The 20,560-nt window shown below is 49.2% G+C and overlaps 1 protein-coding gene across 1 annotated transcript in view; it reads left to right on the top strand.

Moving 5' to 3' along the window:
- LOC308312269 (genetic suppressor element 1-like) overlaps positions 1-20,560 on the top strand; it is a gene marked incomplete at its 5' end in the record, with an annotated part of 45,911 nt that overhangs the window by 12,425 nt on the left and 12,926 nt on the right. Inside the window, 9 exon segments of the mRNA XM_080794644.1 lie at positions 1,867-2,084; positions 8,688-8,857; positions 9,999-10,199; positions 11,742-11,921; positions 13,005-13,375; positions 14,718-15,078; positions 18,306-18,861; positions 19,298-19,484; positions 19,965-20,077. Of these exon segments, the coding sequence (XP_080650770.1) occupies positions 1,867-2,084; positions 8,688-8,857; positions 9,999-10,199; positions 11,742-11,921; positions 13,005-13,375; positions 14,718-15,078; positions 18,306-18,861; positions 19,298-19,484; positions 19,965-20,077 (2,357 nt within the window).

Raw genomic sequence — 20,560 nt, 5'->3', positions numbered from 1 at the left:
GTTTGTGTGTGTGTGTGTGTGTGTGCAGTGCACGTGAATGTGTGCGTGTATGCGAACATCTTATACGAGAGCTTTGTGTGCCCGCAAAGAGCCATGTGACCAAACTGTCCTATCGTATGCAAGCCATGTGACCAGAGACTGTCCTATCGTATGCAAGCCATGTGACCAGAGACTGTCCTATCGTATGCAAGCCATGTGACCAGAGACTGTCCTATCGTATGCGAGCCATGTGACCAGACTGACCCTGTGCTCTCCCTGGCCCTGCAGGGCTGGGCTGTGTTAATGTGGCACAGCGACAGCAGAGAACACACTGTGTGTGTGTGTGTGTGTGTGTGTGTGTGTGTGTGTGTGTGTGTGTGTGTGTGTGTGTGTGTGTGTGTGTGTGTGTGTGTGTGTGTGTGTGTGTGTGTGTGTGTGTGTGTGTGTGTGTGTGTGCGTGTGCGTGTGGGAGGCAGCGTGTCTATTTATACCTGTGTCTTGCCTGCCTGCACGACACACCGTACGGTTCATTTCAGCGAGGATGCTTCTTTGATGTGAGAGGGCTGTTGATGTGGTGCTGATTTTGACAGCAAAGTTTAGATTTAGTCCCAGTCTTTTGAATAAAATTCCATTTAGTTTTAATCATACTTTAGTCATCTGACATGTTTTAGTCTAGTTTCAGTTGGCTAGTGGGCACGGTGGCACAGTCGGTATAGTGCTGCGCCTCACAGCTAGAAGGTTCTGGGTTAAATTCCCGTTGGGGATGCTGTGAGCGATGGAGGCGTGTTCTCTCCTCCGTGTCATCAGTGCCCATACCTGAACATGCAGTAATGGTCTCTATACTGCCTCCCCCTGGCCAGCCGGGGCGCCTGATGGAGGGGAAAGGAACTGGTCGGAATAACGTGTTCCACACACGTCGCCCGGCCGGGGAAACTCCCCTGTCGGGTGAAAAGAAGAAGCTTGGACTCCTCATGCATAGAAGGAAGCATGAGGCCAGTCTGCTGCCCCCCCAGGTTGGCAGAGAAAGTGTAGCTTAGTGTAACATTAGATAATTGACACTGGGTGAATTCTTTTTTAATTTTTTTGTTTGCAAAATCGTGGCACAAAAAATATAGAGTTGTTTTTTGTCGACAAAGTGTATTTTGGCTTTCCTTGATGGAGTCGTAATGGCCAATTTTACACTTGGTTTGCATGCTGAAAATAGCCGATCTACAAGCTCACATTGTTGTGAGCCTGTAGATCTGCTATTTTCAGAGCGCAACACCCGAGTGCAACCACACATAAAATTATTTATATAAGTCTTTTAGTTCTACCAGATCTCTTCTCCAATAGTCCCTCCCCTCAAACGTTAGTGTAGATTTAGTTTTGACGGAATTGTCACGTGTATTTAGTCTTAGTTTGAAAAAAGTTAGTCGCAGAAAATTTTTCGTCATAGTTTTAGTCAGTCGACGGAATAGAAGCTGACGACAGGGCGTGTGTGTGTGTGTGTGTGTGTGCGCGTGTGTGTCCCGCAGTGTGTGTCAATGTCAATGCTGTGTGACTCTCATCCTGATCTCTGTCACTTTGTAATGACAGCCCCGGGCCATCCATCCATCTGGCGGTGTGTGTGTGTGTGTGTGTGTGTATGTGTGCGTGTGTGCGGAATTGCCTTCCGTCTGTTAGAAAAGTACTGTATTTGAAGGCCCTAATAAAAGATACTGGTTCTGTTCAGAATAATTGTCTCCTGTCTTTCCTCAAAACAATAAACAATATAAAATGCTGGATAGTGGGCTCGATAAGAACCCAGCTGGATAAGCCTGATCTATAAGGTGATCGTTATCAATAAGAATTAACGTCCCTAATGACACCTTTACCGTGTGCTCACTTTCTCTCTCTGTCTCTCTCTAGCTGGCTCGTCCATCAGCAGTGAGTCTTCTCCAGTGTCATCCCCGGCCACCAACCACAGCTCTCCGGTCAGCACGCCCAAGAGGGGGGGTCCCCTGGTGGGCCCCGGAGGGCCCGTCCTGGTCCCCAGCGGGGGCCACAGTGTGCCAAACACCCCGCCCGTAGTCACCATCGCTCCCACCAAGACCAGCAACGGCCTGTGGAGGAATGAGGGACGCCAGGTGAGACCGCAGACAGACGCACGCACGCACGCATGCACGCACGCACGCGCGCACGCACGCACGCACACAGCTCACGATGTCACTATATTACTGTTTATTTCATTGGCCCGTTTGACTGTCAAGGGTTCAACCTCCAGGAAGAAACCCTAAATACAAAGTTAATACACCATTGCACATAAAAACGACTCCAGGGTGTCTAATGAAGTACTGTCACCTCATAGACGCATGAAAAACTGGAAAAATACAAAAATTGTGGCACTCCTTCTTTAATTTACAAGAAGTCTACACAGTTAGTGAATGTAAAATAATTGTTATTTTGATCAACGTTTGCCTGTTATCTGTCCTATGGTATACCAATGGTATCAATACAGCATGGAATTGTGGACAAAATCCTATCCGACAACATATTCAGAGTTTTGGGTCTGATAGGCTAAATGTCATCAAATGGTGGCTCAAATGCAGAATGAGTATGTGAAAAGGGTAGAAAACCTCTGATGCTCTGTGGATGTGATGTGTGTGGGGCAGTCGGAGCTCTGTGTCTTGTTTTTTTGACCGTCGATGCAACATTTTAATCTCGCATGTCAACACACGCCTTTCTCAGACACCGTATACACACCCCCACATAACACTGACACGCACATACACAGACATGCACGCACATACACAGACATGCACGCACATACACAGCCACACACAGAGGCTCTCGTGGTGGGGATTAGTGCATTTTCCAGCTTGGCCTGTCACCTCTAGCCGTGGCAGAATGCTTCTGGCATATGTACATCTGACATAGCTGGTGGCACTATGAATGGCTAACTCCCCCCTGACACACGCACGCACACACACACACACACACACACACACACACACACACACACACACACACACACACACACACACGCACCCCCACACACACTCTGTCTCTGCTCCCTCTCTCATGGTGCTGGCTGTGTGTTAAACAACGCCAGCTGCCACCGGGCCGACGAGGTGACAGTCTCAACGGCAGCTAACATCTGTGGCCCACCCCCCCCCCCCCCCCTCCCCAGCTATCCTCCCTGCCGCCCCTCCCTCTCCCAACCCTGCAGCCTTTCCTCCCCTCCCCTCCCTCACCACCACCACCACCACCCACCCATCATCACCATCACCCACCACCCACACACCCAACATCATCCTCTTCACCCACAGTCAAGTGCACCCTGTGCCTCGTTGCCCCTACAGGCCCCCTCGCCCTTAACACACACACACACACACACACACACAGAGAGAGAGAGAGAGAGAGAGAGAGAACTGCCTACTTTGATAAGGAGTGGATTATGGATTATGGTCTTGCTTTAAGCCCTTCTTATCTCAGCTCAGGGCTAATGGTCGAGGACGAGCACCGCGCAGTTATGGACAGCAGTCCGACCAACGCCGCCACGGATCACTTTGGCGGTTTTCCCCCCGAGATTGGGGAGAGGGGGTGCGTGTTTGTGTGCGCGTGCATGTGTGTGACTGTGTGTGTGGGAGCGTCCAGGGCCCATTGTTCTCTCTCTCTCTTGCCTGCGGGCCCCAGCTGACCTCCTCTCACCCTCCATGGCCTGTCGCGCATTAGCGGTGATCTCCCAGAGATCAAGGGTCAGCTGGGGCCAGGATGGACCGAGAGAGAGAGGGAGGGAGGGAGAGAGAGAGAGAGAGAGCTCTGTGGTATTGGAAGAGAGCTGTGAAGTGAGGCAGGTGGTGTTAGCTTAATTTAACCCTGTAAGTCGCCGGTTCATATCTGACAGTATATTAAAAAAAAATTAGACCAAATCAATGACGGAGTTCTTGTTGCTATAGCGCCTCCCTATGTACAGCTTTGAGGGTTCGTGTAAACATAAACATTGTTTTGCTACCATCACCTATGACTAGTTTTGAGTGTAAAGTGTAAATGCAAATATCGAAGACACAAGTGAGGATTCTGGCAAATTGTGATTGGCCAGAATGAGATGATGTATTCTGATGATCATACATCCACCTGTGGTTCCTTGAGAGGGTTCCAGGTGGTCCCTAGCTACTTGAGAGGGTTCCAGGTGGTCCCTAGCTACTTGAGAGGGTTCCAGGTGGTCCCTAGCTACTTGACCGTACCGTACCGTACCGTACCGTACAGGGGTCAGGTGGTCTGGTCGGGAGGGGACTGAGCACGTTGCTGGGTGCATTGTTGGGTTTGTGGCGCCTCCGATAGCTCAGGGTGACCCACCCTGTGATATGAGGCGGACAGGAGGGTGAGGACGAGGGGTGGGTGGGCTATGGGGGGTGGGTGGGTGAGAGCATCTCCTCTGTGTTTACACTGTGTCGCTCTGGTGAACGCATGTGGTCACACAAGAGACACAGGGGCCATGAAGGGGACATGCGCACGCACACAGACAGACAGACAGACCGAACGTCCCCTCTCAAACAAAGACAGTTCTGTCTGGCCCTCTGCTTGCTCTTCTAATCACCAGTGAGGAAGGGCCTTTCCCCGGGACAGGAGAGTAACTGACCCATGCTGACATTAGAGTAAGATTTCACTGCCCTGTCACTCATTCATTCTCTCTCTCTCTCTCTCTCTCTCTCTCTCTCTCTCTCTCTCTCTCTCTCTCTCTCTCTCCGTCCCTTGTCCCAACCCCACTTCTGTCTGTCCTCTGTCCTCGCTGTTCGGTTCAGTTAGTTTTTTGCCCTGTGTGTTCGTTGTGGCGCTGCCCTGTGGTCCCCGTTCAGCAGCCCGTGGACTGGTGACCACTGGTTTTTACGATTTTTAAATAGCAGATCAACAAGTGCTATGGCCTTGTAGATCTGCTATTTTTCAATAGCTAAAGTATAACAATGCGTTCCCGTCCAGAATGGGTTTTAACTCAGTCAGAAGGTACAAATGTAAAAGTGTCTCTCTCTCTCTCTCTCTCTCTCTAATGGGTGGAGATGAGGGGAACAAGGCTGAATCAGAGAGGGAGGGACGATGGCTGCATTGGCATTCTGCTTTAATGACTGCAGGAGTCTGCTCCTGCCGATGCCTCTAATTGCTTTTTAATTGGCAATTTGGATTCATGGCTACACCTGAGAGGCGTAAACGAGCAGTGTGCAAAAGCCTCCCCGAGTGGGGCACGGTCGCACAGAGAGCCTCGCTCAGCTGTCTGTTAAAACGCATACAGGAGGTTTTTGGCTTAGTCAAAAGACATAAAGCACAATAACAACAACAACACACGTTAAATTAGCCCTTCGCTAAACCCTACCCCAAAAAAGCGATTGTCCTAGTAGTTTAGCAACCTTTACTATGCAGGTCAAGCTTTCGTCACATCATAGCTGTCAGTGTTATTTTGCATGGACTGTGTTGTTGAACACACCTACAGCTTAACGTCGGGAAGGTTACATGACTGACCCGCCCAGGTGATTGCAATAATACTAATGACCGCAGTCTCACCGTGCAACATGAAAACTCCCATTGGACCTCATTAAAGTTGATTCTTATACTGTTTCTCCCTCTGTCATTTCCTCATATTTCTAGTTTATTGAAATCATGTCATGCACATTTGTCCAGTGCATAGCCTACTGCAGGCCTGGTTGACTAGATTTAGAAGACACTTTGATGCTCTTGGTACTGAAATGACCGATTATTTATGGAGGAATCCCATTATTTAACAAGTCAATTGGAGAGAAGGACAGCTTGCCCTAGCTGTCTCCTCCTCGCTGCTAACGTGCCTATTGGATAAGGACGGGTTGGGGAGGGACTTGGCGAAGGGCTAATTTGATATGCACACAGGTTGTTGCCTCATTCATTCATTTATTGAATGGATGCAGTGGATTCCTGTGACAGTGAGGTGTGTTAGTAAACACCGGCCTCCCTCTAAAAAGATCTTATCAGAGGGATTTAACCTGTATAAATAAAGGTCAAATAAATAAATAAAGAACCTGAGGGAGTCACCAGACGGTGGCTATAAACTATTGCACCGCGCCATCAGTGCCCATACCCGTGGTGGGAAAGGGCCTTTCTGTGTGTTGTCCCCTAGCCTAGGGTAGGTAGGTACCCTAGGGTAGGTAGGTAGTGGTACCCTCACAGAAATCACGCAGTAACCCATGTCTCTAAACGGCCTCCCCCTGGTCAAAAAATGGATTGCAAAATGATGGGATAAAAATTATAAGAAAAAAATAAGAAATTGACCACTTTTACGGCTGCGTCCTTACAGCATCCAAATGTGCTTTTCATCGAGACAGATTATGTCACTCCCTTGGATCCACTTTTTGGATCAGAAAGACCCCGCAGACCCCCATTTGAAAACACATGCCAGGGACCCCCACAAGAGAAGATCTTTACGTCTCTAACCGTGATTATCAAGCTGTTTCATTTCAAGGACCCCCAGTTTGACATGCAGTAGTCTACAGACCCCCATTGAATGGCATTTATATCTCTGAGACCCCAATTTGTATTGTAAAAGCACTGTTAATTTAACTCTTGAGAGTGTACAAATGGAACCAAATGGACCCGATTTACAGTCATATTACTGGCTACAGTGGCTAGGCATCGTTATAGCCTTGTAGACGCTCTGCTAATACATCTTCATGGTGTTTGGGAGAGACGTGAGAAAAAAGGACCCGTGTGTGTGTGTGTGTGTGTGTGTGTGTGTGTGTGTGTGTGTGTGTGTGTGCGCGTACGTACGTACGTGCGTGCATGCGTTAAACAATTCCCGAGATGTATGGATGGGACTAAATGTCTGGTTGTTTCACCACAAATTACAGTGGTAATGTCTGACTCTGGTCTGTGTTAATAGTCAGGTTATGCGACTCCCAGACAGCCACCAGTCAGTCAGTCAGTTTGAGTAGAGAGACAGGCGGGTGTGTGTGTGTGTGTGTGTGTGTGTGTGTGTGTGTGTGAGGAGGGGGCTGCGGCGTCTCCCCTTTTTTCCGGACGGGTCTCTGATTTTGACTTCTTTTGACATATCTGAACCACTTTTCCGGATGGCTGCACATCGAGAGGGAAAGGCCACCAACCCCCCGTCCCCCCGTGCTCATGGAGCCATTAGGAGGGGAGGGGCCTGGGTGGGAGCGAGCTGTATCACAGAGACGGAGGGAGGTGGTCTGAGGGAGGGAGGGAAGATTGCCAGTGTGCCTGGCTGCCCGGTGGAGCGTGACAAACAACAAGGAACAAGCGGTAACACTAGACATAGAGAGAGGGAGAGGGGAGGGGGGGGGGGGGGAGAAAGGGAGACGGTGTAAGCAGAGAGAGTAGAGAGAGAGAGAGGGAGCCCAAAACATTAGAGCCATTTAATATTAGATGTTGGCGCATCAGTGTCAGCCTGGGGTCAGTGGCTCCAGAACAGGAGCTTCTCTCTAAATGGGATTTTGTTTTATCATTCAGTAGAGTTGTCTCGATATCATTTTTTTCAAGAGTACAAGTACTACATTTTTAGTACTCGCCGATACCGAGTACCATACGAGTATACTTTACTTTTGTTGAGTAACCTTGTTACCTTGTTAGCTGTCATTTATGCTTCATTGCATTCGTTGCATTCGTTCAGCCTAGTGTCAATTGGATGTTTTGGTACTCGGGTCAAAGTATCGGGGGCCGGTTTCTGGGTACCGAGTACGGGTACTGGAGGGTGGTATAGGCCCGAGTAACCGATGCCAGTATCGGTATCGGAACAACTCGATCATTCAGCACCCGGTGGCAAGATGGCTGCCGCTTTCTCTCTCTCTAATAATCCCAGGGAACCGCAGAGAGGTTCAATTAGAGGGCCGTGACTCCCCCTCCTCCATCTCTCCACCTCTTCTCCCCCTCCTCCATCTCTCCACCTCTTCTCCCCCTCCGTTGCCCTACTTGACGTACACTCCCCCCCCCACCCCGATAAATAGTTACCTCGTACTCTTTTAGGTCTGTTAAGTTTCGCATTTTGTTTTCCGCGATTGTTGCTTGTTGTGGGCAGAGGGGAAAGCAAAGCTTCAGAGAATGCACTCCCACTGCCTCAGCAGGACGCCTTTGTAGCTCCATAGCAGCGTGCTACAGAGCCCGCTGGCTGTTTGTGTGTGCTGCTCGTGGGATTGGATAAGTGAGCTCAGGCTTGCTGCCAGAGAGGAGAGAGAGAGAGAGAGAGAGAGAGAGACTCACTCTTGTGGACTTTATTGTATGCAGTGGATGTTACTTTGTGGCACACCAGCACACAAACTGACACGCACGCACGCAGACACTGAGATCAAAGTCAACATCTCAGTAGACACACTGGGGTTGTAGATTGGCCAGCGACACATCACATCCTCATCCGTCACTAGAACAATAACGCCGTTCCTTGTTGGTATCTAAGGAGGCTTAGCTGTTCTCTCTATGCCCTGATATCTGTCTTTGTTGCTCTCCTCCATTTTATGTCCTCATCAGAGAGAGCTTCTTGATCGCTCTGTTTCACAGGGAGGTGTGTATGTGTGTGTGTGTGAGAGAGAGAAAGATAGAAAGAGAGGGGAGTATGGTGCCTGGAGGGGGGGGGGGGGGGGGAGATTCTCCACAAACAGGCCTATTCTATCGTCGTCCCCGCCCCCAGGATGGGCTCCATGAGTGTGGACAGCCGTATCGGTCACAGAGCCCTGCGGAACAATGACTAATAAAGCCTCTCTCTCTTGGTCTCTCTGCAGGCTGACTCAGGGCCACGTGGGGCCAGTAGAGAGCGTCTGGGGGCAGAGGGGGCCCTCTCTGGGCAGGATAAGGGCGGCCCCTCGGTCCCTGCACACCTCCTGGGAAACCCCTATGCCTTTGGCCTCACTCCCGGGGCCGTCATGCAGGACTCGCGCTTCCAGCCTCTCAAGTGAGTATGAACTGGATTAATACCCATCGTTAAAAACACTTTCACCCTGGCATCCCCGAAAGATTGCAAACAAATATTTTAAGAAATGTATCACATGGCGAAAATAGCAGATCTACAAGCTCACACACTGTTGCAACGGGAGGCGTTGTGAGCCGCTATTTACATTATTCATCGTAGGACAAAGTATATAGGGCTTAAGTGGTCGACACTTAAGTGGTCGACAAGTAATCACCCCGAAGTGGGGTGATTACTACCCGAATACGTACTTCCGTTTCCCCCGCTCTCCTCGCTCTAGTCTATGCATGCGTGAGCATGTTCCGTGCGTGCGGGGGAGAGCAAGGCGTTGCCTAGCAACCGGCTCAGGACAAAAAGTTACGTTTTTTTTGCGGTGCCGTTTCAGATCCATATAAAGCGATATAAAACGTATGTGTATATATATATTATATATATATATATACACGTCACTCACAGACAACAGATGGCTATTAAAACACGTATATACGTCAATAGCAGACAATGTGTTTTAAGTGTCACTAATTTGTCTTGATGGTGCTGTTGTGTCTGTCTGGTGAGAGAGGCATTGACGTAATACTCCTATCCTATACCCTCCATCCATGCTTTCCTTCCCACGTTTAATTCAGTGTTCATTGTGTTGACTAAGACTAAAAGGCTTAAGGTTTTTGATATTTAGACTAGACTAAGACGAAACAATTTAACGAGACTAAATAGGACTATAAGACTAAATGGTGTGATATTCAAAAGACTAAGACTAAATCCTTTCTGGCAAAATTAACATTGCATTAAGACAAAGGGCATCCATGCTAAATCTCATATCCCTGAACCATTTTTTTTATTACTATTTTGAATAGTTTTTGAATAGTAGCCGATCTAAAGCGACACGTTGTGAACTTGTAGTTTGGCTATTTTAACTATTCAAAAATCATGTCAAAATAGTAAAAAAAAAAGGCAAAGAAGTTTAGGCATAAGGGGTTTTAGCATGGACGAAAATAGAGACCTAAGACTAAAAGATTAAGGATTTAAATATTTAGTCGACTATATAGACTATCAATTTCAGAAGACTAAATGGCACTAATGCAAAATGAGTTTGTCAAAATAAATGTCCCCTGTGCTCTTCCCTCAGTCTGCCCAGGCAGTTGACCCACGGCGTGCCGCCCGGGGGCGTGCCCGAGGAGTACCTGCGTGGTTTCCGGCCCTACGCCACGGCCGAGGACGCCCTCCGGATGCCCTCGTTGCCCCTGGGCCTGGACCCCGCCACCGCAGCGGCCGCAGCAGCCTACTACCACCCCGGCTACCTGCCCCACCCCTCCTTCACGTCCTACAGGTGAGCTAAGCAAAGCAAAGCAAAGTTACTATATTTACCCAGGGTAACTGGACTAAGCTCAAGAACTTGTTTACAGCCAGGCCCTGCTCATAGAACATTTCATGGTAGGGGTTCAATGCCTTGTCCAAGGGCACTTCAGCGGTGGTAATTTTAACGTGCCGGTCTGGGGATACGAACTAGCGACCTTCCGATATCAAGACCGCTCCGCAAACCGTTTGGCCACCGCTGCCCTGCTACCTATACCTGCCCCAACCCTCCTTCACCCTTTTCCCCTTGCTGCATATGATGCTTTCCTGTTTTTTGTTATAGAAGTGTAAGTGTATTTGTACGTCTCTAAATGTTCTGATGAATTGAAAATGGTGGACCCTGTTGTAAACAAGTGTCATGCTTTTATCATGGTGTCGTCCACAGTTAACAGTCTTTGTATTGACTTGTGCTTTCGTCTGAAACGTACCCATTCTGCATACTGTTAATACATAATCAATCAATCAATCAAAACAGGTGAGCTGCTCTGCATGGGGATTCCTTTGTTACAGACCCCCAGCATCTTTATAGCACACTACTAGACACGCCTCCAAGCTGTCAATATAAGGCATGGCTTGCAGCGCCTCTTGCATCCTAGATGCGGACGTACCCTATAGTGTGTGTGTGTGTGTGTGTGTGTGTGTGTGTGTGTGCATGCATCAAGAGAGAGGGGTGGGTGGGTGGGGGTAGGGGGGTGATTGTTGCTTGCTTCGGGGCTGCGAGACAGCCTGCGTGCCCCCAGTCTGTCAAGCTAGCGGGATCTGAGGCCTGTAGTTGTATAGCACCCATCACACACTGTACTGTAATGGAGTTAATGAGAGGATGTTCCATTCTCTGTGAACCATGCATGGCGCACGCACACACACGCACACACACGCACGCACGCGCACACACACGCATAGATGGATGAGGTTTTATCTGACAGAGCACGTCTCGTCACAGAGAGATGGAGGAGCCTGTGTGATGCAGCCTCTGTCAGAGAGAGATGGAGATAACTCAGGTTAATGGAGGAATGAACACCACAGCGCTGTCACCGCAGGGCAAGGCATCACGCCGTGGCCTTTTCTCCTGACGTCTCCGTCAGTGAAGTTCTCATTCGCCACGACTGATTTCATGTCATTTTGGATTCTGGGGAGGCCAGCATTTCTTCTGTTTAAACATATAAGCGAATAAGCCAAAGCAGTCTGTTCTTATTTAAAAAATTGGAGCATTTCTAGTATGCAAACTATAGGATTATGTGCAGAAGTATCTTCCATAAAACCCTATGGTCTCGGATATTTAATATAAAAATCAGGCGTTAAAGCTGTGATTTCTTCACCTGATTGGCAGTATATGACTAAATATCACTAAAACATCATAATTGTATTTACATATTGTGTTAATTGTTTAGGGAACGGCAGCAGTAGTGTGTGGGGTCACACTGTTTCATGTCATAATATATTATTGTGATTTAATCCAATGCATCTTTCTCTCTCTCTCTTCTCTCTTTCCTCCCCCCCCCCCCCTGATCTCCCACAGGATGGACGACCCGTTCTGTCTCTCGGCGCTGAGGTCGCCCTTCTACCAGCTGCAGGGAGGGGGCGGCATGCCACCGATGCACCCCTCGGCCGTTCACATGCATCTGCCCGGGGTGCGCTACCCCGGAGACCTCACGCACCCCTCGCTGTCCGTCCTGCAGTCCGAGAGGATCTCTGAGAGGTAAGGTTCTCACACGCACACGCGCGCGCACACACACACACACACACACACACACACACACACACACACACACACACACACAGACACTCAGGTTTGTATATCATCGCAGTCAGTCCCGCCCCCTTTATGACGACGACAGACCCAGGAAATAATTCCCCATGCATTTTTCCCATAGGATCCCACTAGCAGCAGTTGTCCGTTTATCACTAACACAACCTCAAACGTCCAACACATTATACAATTAATTACTCACCTAATGCTGCACCTAATGCAGGTTCCATGTTTAATTCCAGCGTGTGTAACCTACATGTTTAAGTGACAGATAGTTTTCATATTATGGTCGCTAACGTGGTTTACAGCTGAGCTCACCATAACAGTTTTAAAAACTGTCATCGTAGCTTGTTTACAACTGAAGCTGTGTGCTTGTATATCAGGTATTTTTCAGTGCAAGACACAAGCGCACAACTATAATTCAGGCATTACGTTTCCTCTCTAATCCCTAAAGCTAACTTCTAAATGCCTAATCCTAACTCTAACGCCGAGTGGAATCTTTACCTTGTAATTGTAAACCTCTAAACATAAAACCACCATTTCTCTTGTGAGGACCAGGAAATGTGTCTTCATGATGGCTATTTCTCAAATTCTAGTATACTGTCTTGTGTGAGGACCAAGTATACTAATGCACAAACACGCACACACACACATATTATATGCACGGGAAAACGCATGCATTGCAACGATGCCGTGTCCCCGTTCCTGCCCATTTTGGGCGGGAACCCCTGTTAGCCTACATTATGTTATGCTTTAGCTATTGAAAAATAGCAGATCTACAAGCTCATAGCGCGCCACTGAGTGTCGCGCTACGAGCTTGTAGGTCTGCTATTTTTGAAGAATCGTGAAAAGTGACATGAAAGTGTTTGAGAACGACTGACATAAAAAAAACATATTTTTCAAGAAAACAGTCAGGATTTAGAAGACATTTGTAGAATCGTCGCCAGGTCAAAATGGATTCATGAAGCAACACATCGCTCTTTGTCTCTCTCTCTCTCCCCCCCACCCTGTTGTCGTTCGCCCCCTCCCCAGGCTGCAGATGGAGGACGAGCTGCGGCAGCGCGAGCGCGAACGAGAGCGCGAGCGAGAGAAGGAGAGGGAACGCGAGGCCGAGAGGGAGAAGGAGCGCGAGAGGGAGCGCGAGAGGGAGCGGGAACGCGAGCGGGAGAAGGAGCTCGAGCGCGAGAGGGAGCGCGAGCGCGAGAGGGAGCGCGAGAGGGAGAAGGAGAGGGAGAGAGAGCGGGAGCTGGAGAGGCAGAAGGAGCGGGCGCAGAGGGAGAAGGAGCTGCAGGTGTCCAAGGCCATGGAGAGCCACTACCTGGCCGAGTTCCACGCCATGAGGGCAGCAGGCCAGGAGGACCGGGCGGCCACCAAGCCCGAGAGACTCACCCCCAATCGGACCGGTATGATACAGTATAGAGTAATGGTGGAATTTGGGCATTTTGTTTTGAAGTTTCAGTTTGAGTTTCTGAACCGATCATAGCGTCGCATCCCTTCAGGCGATGCATGGGCCGGTAGCTCTGCTACGTGCACACAGCACGCACGACGCATGGACTTTGTTTGTTTACAAGCCAGACAGTCGACCAGCTCTACCAGTTTACTGCTGTGTGGCTTTATTCTAAACTAAACTATCTTCAGATACAATACTAAAGTAGTAGTTCTACTAATCAAAACCAGCTGCATTTGGACGGACGCGCAGCAATGGGAATCAAACAGGTGAATGAAATCAAGATACATAATTATGAAATATGATGACCACGGATATGGTCTAAAAGTGTGACAATGTAACCTGTCTGGTTAGATAACAAAGGGCTATTTCTTTGAGCGTTGGTGCCATTTCCCAGAGCAACGGCTACATACAGGGAGTTCACACCAGGCCATCACTGTTCATTTCTACTTTTCTGCAAGCTGAAACAATGTAGTAAAATATGGTGGAGGTGAATGAGTAGTAATCTCAGCAATTCCGGCTGGCACAAGTTAGCTACCATCTGTGGCCAGAAATTAACCCATTTAGGCCTGGCGTCGAAATTAAAAAACATTCTTCTGAATCCTAACAGTTTTATGAAATACCTATGTTTCTATATCAGTGGTGCTCAATATTTCATGTCAAGGACCCCAAACATTATATGTAACAGGCCACCGACCCCCATCTGAAAATATGTTGTCCCAGGGACACCCCCAGAAAAACGATTTGAGTTAAAAACGCTCTAAGAATATATTCAAAGATTTGCGCCACATCACGGTAAAAAAAAACAAGCTCGTAGAGCGGCACCGAGTGCCGTGCTACGAGCTTGTAGATCTGCTATTTGTTTCTCAAGTATACCATAATGCTTAAAACACCAAAAGGGGTTCCGTCTAGAATGGGTTAATATACTGACACACTGGCCTGTCTTTTGTCCCCACCACCACCAGACAGAATGGGTTAATATACTGACACACTGGCCTGTCTTTTGTCCCCACCACCACCAGACAGAATGGGTTAATATACTGACACACTGGCCTGTCTTTTGTCCCCACCACCACCAGACAGAATGGGTTAATATACTGACACACTGGCCTGTCTTTCGTCCCCACCACCACCAGACAGAATGGGTTAATATACTGACACACTGGCCTGTCTTTTGTCCCCACCACCACCAGACAGAATGGGTTAATATACTGACACACTGGCCTGTCTTTCGTCCCCACCACCACCAGACAGAATGGGTTAATATACTGACACACTTTCGTCCCCCCCACCACCAGACAAAACCAAAGAGCCCGGCTCCCTCGCGGCTCCCAAGCCAATCCCGCCGGGTCTTCACTCGTCCGCCATCGTCCAACCGCATCACGCCGCCGCCGTGGTCCCCGGCCTGGTCTCGGTCCCCGCCCACCACGTGGGCGGCCTCTACATGGGCGTGCCCGGGGGGGCGGGGCTCTCGTCGGCCCTGCTGCTCCAGAGGACCAATGAGGAGGAGCGCTGGCTGGCGCGGCAGCGCAAGCTGCGCCAGGAGAAGGAGGACCGTCAGTACCAGGTGTCGGAGTTCCGCCAGCAGGTGTTGGAGCAGCACCTGGACCTGGGCCGGACCGCCGACGGAGCACCGGAGCACCGCACGGAGGCTCACAGGTTAGAGCACGCACACACACACACACACACACACACACACACACACAAACGCACACGCACTCACATTTACATTGATTTACACTCACACCGACTCACACTGACTGACTTATCTTTTGAGGTCATTGCATTTACTGATTCCATATCCTCTTACCTTTAAGAGTTTTATACCACAGCCCCATATTATGAGGGAATTTTTTTGGCAGCACCTTCCCATAGTACCCATAGTTTGAGAAGCACCTTCCCATAGTACCCATAGTTTGAGAAGCACCTTCCCATAGTACCCATAGTTTGAGAAGCACCTTCCCATAGTACCCATAGTTTGAGAAGCACCTTCCCATAGTTTGAGAAGCACCTTCCCATAGTACCCATAGTTTGAGAAGCACCTTCCCATAGTACCCATAGTTTGAGAAGCACCTTCCCATAGTTTGAGAAGCACCTTCCCATAGTTTGAGAAGCACCTTCCCATAGTTTGAGAAGCACCTTCCCATAGTTTGAGAAGCACCTTCCCATAGTACCCATAGTTTGAGAAGCACCTTCCCATAGTTTGAGAAGCACCTTCCCATAGTTTGAGAAGCACCTTCCCATAGTTTGAGAAGCACCTTCCCATAGTACCCATAGTTTGAGAAGCACCTTCCCATAGTACCCATAGTTTGAGAAGCACCTTCCCATAGTTTGAGAAGCACCTTCCCATAGTTTGAGAAGCACCTTCCCATAGTTTGAGAAGCACCTTCCCATAGTTTGAGAAGCACCTTCCCATAGTTTGAGAAGCACCTTCCCATAGTAGCCATAGTTTGAGAAGCACCTTCCCATAGTACCCATAGTTTGAGAAGCACCTTCCCATAGTACCCATAGTTTGAGAAGCACCTTCCCATAGTACCCATAGTTTGAGAAGCGCTGCCCTAACAGATGCATGCACACCCAAGGCAAGGCAATTTGATTTGTTCAGAAACATCAAGCAAAGGAGACAACACAATAATAAAGGCTATAAAGCTTAACCCTACTCTAATCCTGACCGCTAACCGTAACCCAAACAAACCCCTAATGTTAAACTCAAACTGGGGAAACCATTTTTAATCAACCCATTGTCCAGAACTTGTCCGGAAATGTTACCTATATATATATCAGGGACACACCCGCCCGAAACGAGCAAGACGGTCGAGCAGCATTGCAGGCATTTTTGGTTATACATCCCAAGGGATGTATTTTACAGATGATTGTGTACAAAGACAGACTCTCTCTGATGGAAGCAGTGGTAGCTCTGTAGACCAGCCATACTCGTAAGCTTTGCAGGCTTCAGAAGTGTGTTTGTCAGCTCACTGAAAGAAAAGAACATACCCTCCCTGTCAGAATCCTCCCATCTGCTCTATTTCTGTCCCCGCTATACCTTCCAGCACAGACAAGCAGACAGACCACAGCGTTTAGCCGCAGAGTCAGGCTGTAAGGCAGGCTCCCGACGGCTCGTTCTCTGGGCCGTGTGGCGGATGAGGATTTTAAAAACAGGCAGCAGCAGCGAGCAGGACGGCTCAATAAGATACACAAAGGCTAATTCTCGGCTAATCCTCTCAACCTTGCACAGCATAAGCTTTCTGCTTACCCTGCTTTGTGCGAGAGAGAGGGGGGGGGGGGGGGGAGATATTGTGAAGTTAGGTTTAATGATTGGGGTTAATGCTGAACTGGTACTGCAGGGGACACGCAACACAACACAACACACACAACACAACACAACACAACAGCTATCAGTAACAGTCCAGTCTAATCACTGCCCACAGGCTACCGATTGCAGATAGAGCACAGCACACACACACATACACTGACTCCAATGTGCACACAAAACAGGAGGCAGTGGCAGTAATGCGATTGGTCAGGCCCGGCCTGTGCTCACTGCCAGGTTTGATTTGGAACGAGCGGCCTGGACAGAGTGTTTGTCTATTAGAGCGCTCAGTCCGTCTTTCTGCCTCGCGTGGTCGCTTTGAGCTACCGTCGTACGCCGGTGAAAAGCTCACGGCACGTCGCGTCCATGTTGTGATGTGAGCTTATAGATTATTGTTGCATTATTATTGTTGGGTCAGATCAACACATCCGCCTGGGTGACGGCAGACTGCTGGGCGAGCGATGGCGCTTTGTCATGGGTTGGTCAGATCAACATATGGAATGTATTCTGTACTGGCCATAGATGGAGCATGTCTTGAGTGTACAGGGTTTGCTGAGGTCAGATGAACATGTCAGAAAATGTCAGCTCCATAAAGATCTAAGGGTTTGAGGTTTGAGGTCTGAGTTGCTGGCCGACTCCATATATGCAGATCTAGGTGATGATCCAGACTTTTCCATGTATGATTATCAGGGGTTAGAAGCAGCTTGGACTCCTCATCCATAGAAGGAAGCATGAGGTCAGTCCGCTGCCCCCCCCAGGTTGGCAGAGGAATTGTAGCACCCAGGGTTACATTAGATAATTGACACTGGGTGAAAAAATGGGTTACAAAATTGTGGGATAAAACATTTAAAAAAAGGCATGATGTCACGATGCATGACCATATATGGAGGTGTGGTGTCATGATGCATGACCATAATATGGAGGTGTGATGTCACAAGGCGTGACCATATATGGAGGCGTGACTAAAACACAAGAGATGCAGGTCTCTGTTTCAGAGTGAGAGCCTCTCTCTTCCCTACCTTTCTAACCATGTGTATGTCAGTTCTGTTTCTATCTGTCCATCAAGACGATCTCCACCATTTCACCCTGCCCTTCCTTCTGTGGACCCTTCTCTGAACTCGCTCTCACTATAGTTGTGCGTGCGACCGTGCGTGCGTGCGTGCATGCATGCTAAAAGGGCCTGGCAGATCAAAGGCAGCCCCAGTGTGTTTGGAGGACAGCGTTAGCCTGCCTTCGCCACATACTCACTTTGCTCTGGGCTGCTCTGCCTGGGCCTGATAACACCACTTCACTCTCACACACACACACACACACACACACACACACACACACACACACACACACACACAGACACACACAGATGGACAGGAAGGAAGGAAGGGAAACACTGTTTGTTTATACAGTATGTGTGTGCCTCTGTATTGTGCGTGGCGGGGGGGAGGGAGGGAAGCCATATTTCTTGCCCATGAAAGACGTACAGGTGTGCTGTGCATTGTAACGGATGGCCAGAGCTTGACCTCTGCTTGTCCCCCCTCCCCCCCCCCCCCTCTCTCTCTCTCTCCTCGTCTTGGCACAGATCCATACCAAATCACCACGACTCGGCCGGCGGCCGCGACCTCCACCTCCACCTGGGCGCCCCGCCGCCGCTCATCTCCCCCAAACCGTCCCAGCCGCCACCCCACCACCACCACCGTGACCCCTCGCACCCCCCTCCTCCGCCCCCCACCACCCTGTGGAACCCGGCCTCCCTCATCGACAGCGCCTCGGACTCGTCGAGACGCGGCGGCCACGCCGAGCCTCTCTCGGGCTTGGGCCACTACGAGCTGGCTCCCTCGGGGCTCGGCCACTACGGCGGAGGCCCCCCGTCCTCCATGAAGCACGAGGACGGGGTGCTGCGGCGGCGGGACCCCCTGGAGAAGTACCCCCCGCTGAGGGGCCCCCCGCCGGCCTCGTCCCTCGACGGGCACAGCACCTTCCTGGCGGAGCTGGAGAAGTCCACGCAGTCGTTCCTGAGCCAGCAGCGTGCGTCTCTGTCCCTGCCCAGCCAGTACGGGGAGCTGGGGGGGGGCAGCGCCAAGGGGGGCAGCGCCACTGCTGCTGGGCTGAAGGGCTTCCAGGCATACCACCACCAGGTAGGCTTTTTGCCATTATGGTGATAAATATTGTGATAAAAAGGCCTCGACCGTATGCCTTTTCAGAGATATCGTATATATGTTGTGATACAGTAAATGCGCATTCTATGATTTGCAGTTCTATACCTTAATGTTATGCTGTTGTAGAATGATGGTTTCTTTAACCCATTTTGACCTGAGATCAGATTCTATAAATGACAGTTTTCTGAAAAAGCTATGTTTCTATGTCAGTCGTTCTTCGATTTAAAAAAAATAGCAGACCTACAAGCTCGTAGCGCGCCACTCTAGCCACTTTAGTCTGTGTTTCCTTGTAGGTGGTTGCACTGTTAAGTGTCTTGATCAATAACCCTAAAATATATATCGCAATAATATCGTGTATGGTGATACTGCTTGAACAAATGTCGTGACATTTTTTCCATATCGCTACCACCACCAGGGGCCCACCGGCAGACATTGTCAGGTGTTGTCGGGGGTGGGCGCGGCGGGACTCCCCTGTGCGTCGGGGCAGCAGCAGGTTTCGGCCGACGCGGCCCTGATCTACGACGACTTCCTCCAGCAGCACCGCAGGCCTGTCAGCAAGCTGGACCTGGAGGAGAGGAGGAGGAGGGAGGCCCGGGAGAAAGGTACGGCTACTGCCGGGAAAACCCGCTTAACGCACTGGGTTTCACATCAAGGCCCATTATTAATTTAGACATTCGATGACATTTAGCCTCTACCCAAAAATAAAGAATATTTTGTTATCGTTGGATAATATGTTGTCTGTCGACAATTCCATGCTGTATTGATGTTGGTACAATAGGATAGATCACAGGCAAATCAAAATAACAACTATTCTACATTATTTTACATTCTAATTGTGTATACTTCTTGTAAACTAAGTAATGCAGATTCTTAACAATAATAAGAAACCAAATGGACCCGCAAGGGAGTTAAAGATCTAAAAGGTCCCATTTGGTTACCAGACTCTCCATCATTTAGCCGGGGACCACCGCCTGGAACCCCCTCAAGGACCACTGGTGGAGTACTTTTTTTTCCCACCACTGGTAATAAAGTGGTGTGAAAGTGTCAGCGCTGACCCCTGCTGTGTGTGGTGTGCATTGCAGGTTACTACTACGAGCTGGACGACTCGTATGACGAGAGCGACGAGGAGGAGGTGCGAGCTCACCTCCGGAGGGTGGCGGAGCAGCCCGCACTCAAACTGGACGACTCCACCCAGGTAAACACCACCCTTAGAGTATATCATATCCTCTCCTCCCATTCACTTGCATCAAGTTGCTCACCTCAGCGCATGAGGCCATTTCACCCCTTCTTCCGGGAATGGAACAGAGTGCATTCTGGGTCGGAATTACTAACTATTTGATTGCTTTTTCTTGCTTATTCTTTTTTGCTGTGCTTGCTGTGTTTTTTGTTGTTTTGAATGTTACACTATCTATGCTGCTGCATTGTCTGTAAGGAGGCCAAACAAAAATAAGTTTTACTCTTATATACCTGTACACAGGATGTAACAATAAAGTACAACCTTGAACCTTGACCACCTAAATGAGACACATGCTGTCAGTGGTTCCTACTGAGGTAGTTGGTTCCACAGTTTGGGAACAATAACTTTGAGAGCCATATTGTTTGTATATTTTCAGAACTTACACTCAGAGTCTAAGTACGAAAGGTAGAGTGGAATGAATAGAAGAGCTTCTGGACAGCC

This window comes from Protomyctophum bolini, assembly GCF_963924005.1.
Source record: "Protomyctophum bolini genome assembly, contig: SCAFFOLD_379, whole genome shotgun sequence".
Taxonomy (NCBI): Eukaryota; Metazoa; Chordata; class Actinopteri; order Myctophiformes; family Myctophidae; genus Protomyctophum; species Protomyctophum bolini.
The sequence above is the reverse complement of the archived record's forward strand: the minus strand, read 5'-3'. Positions and strand labels throughout refer to the sequence as shown.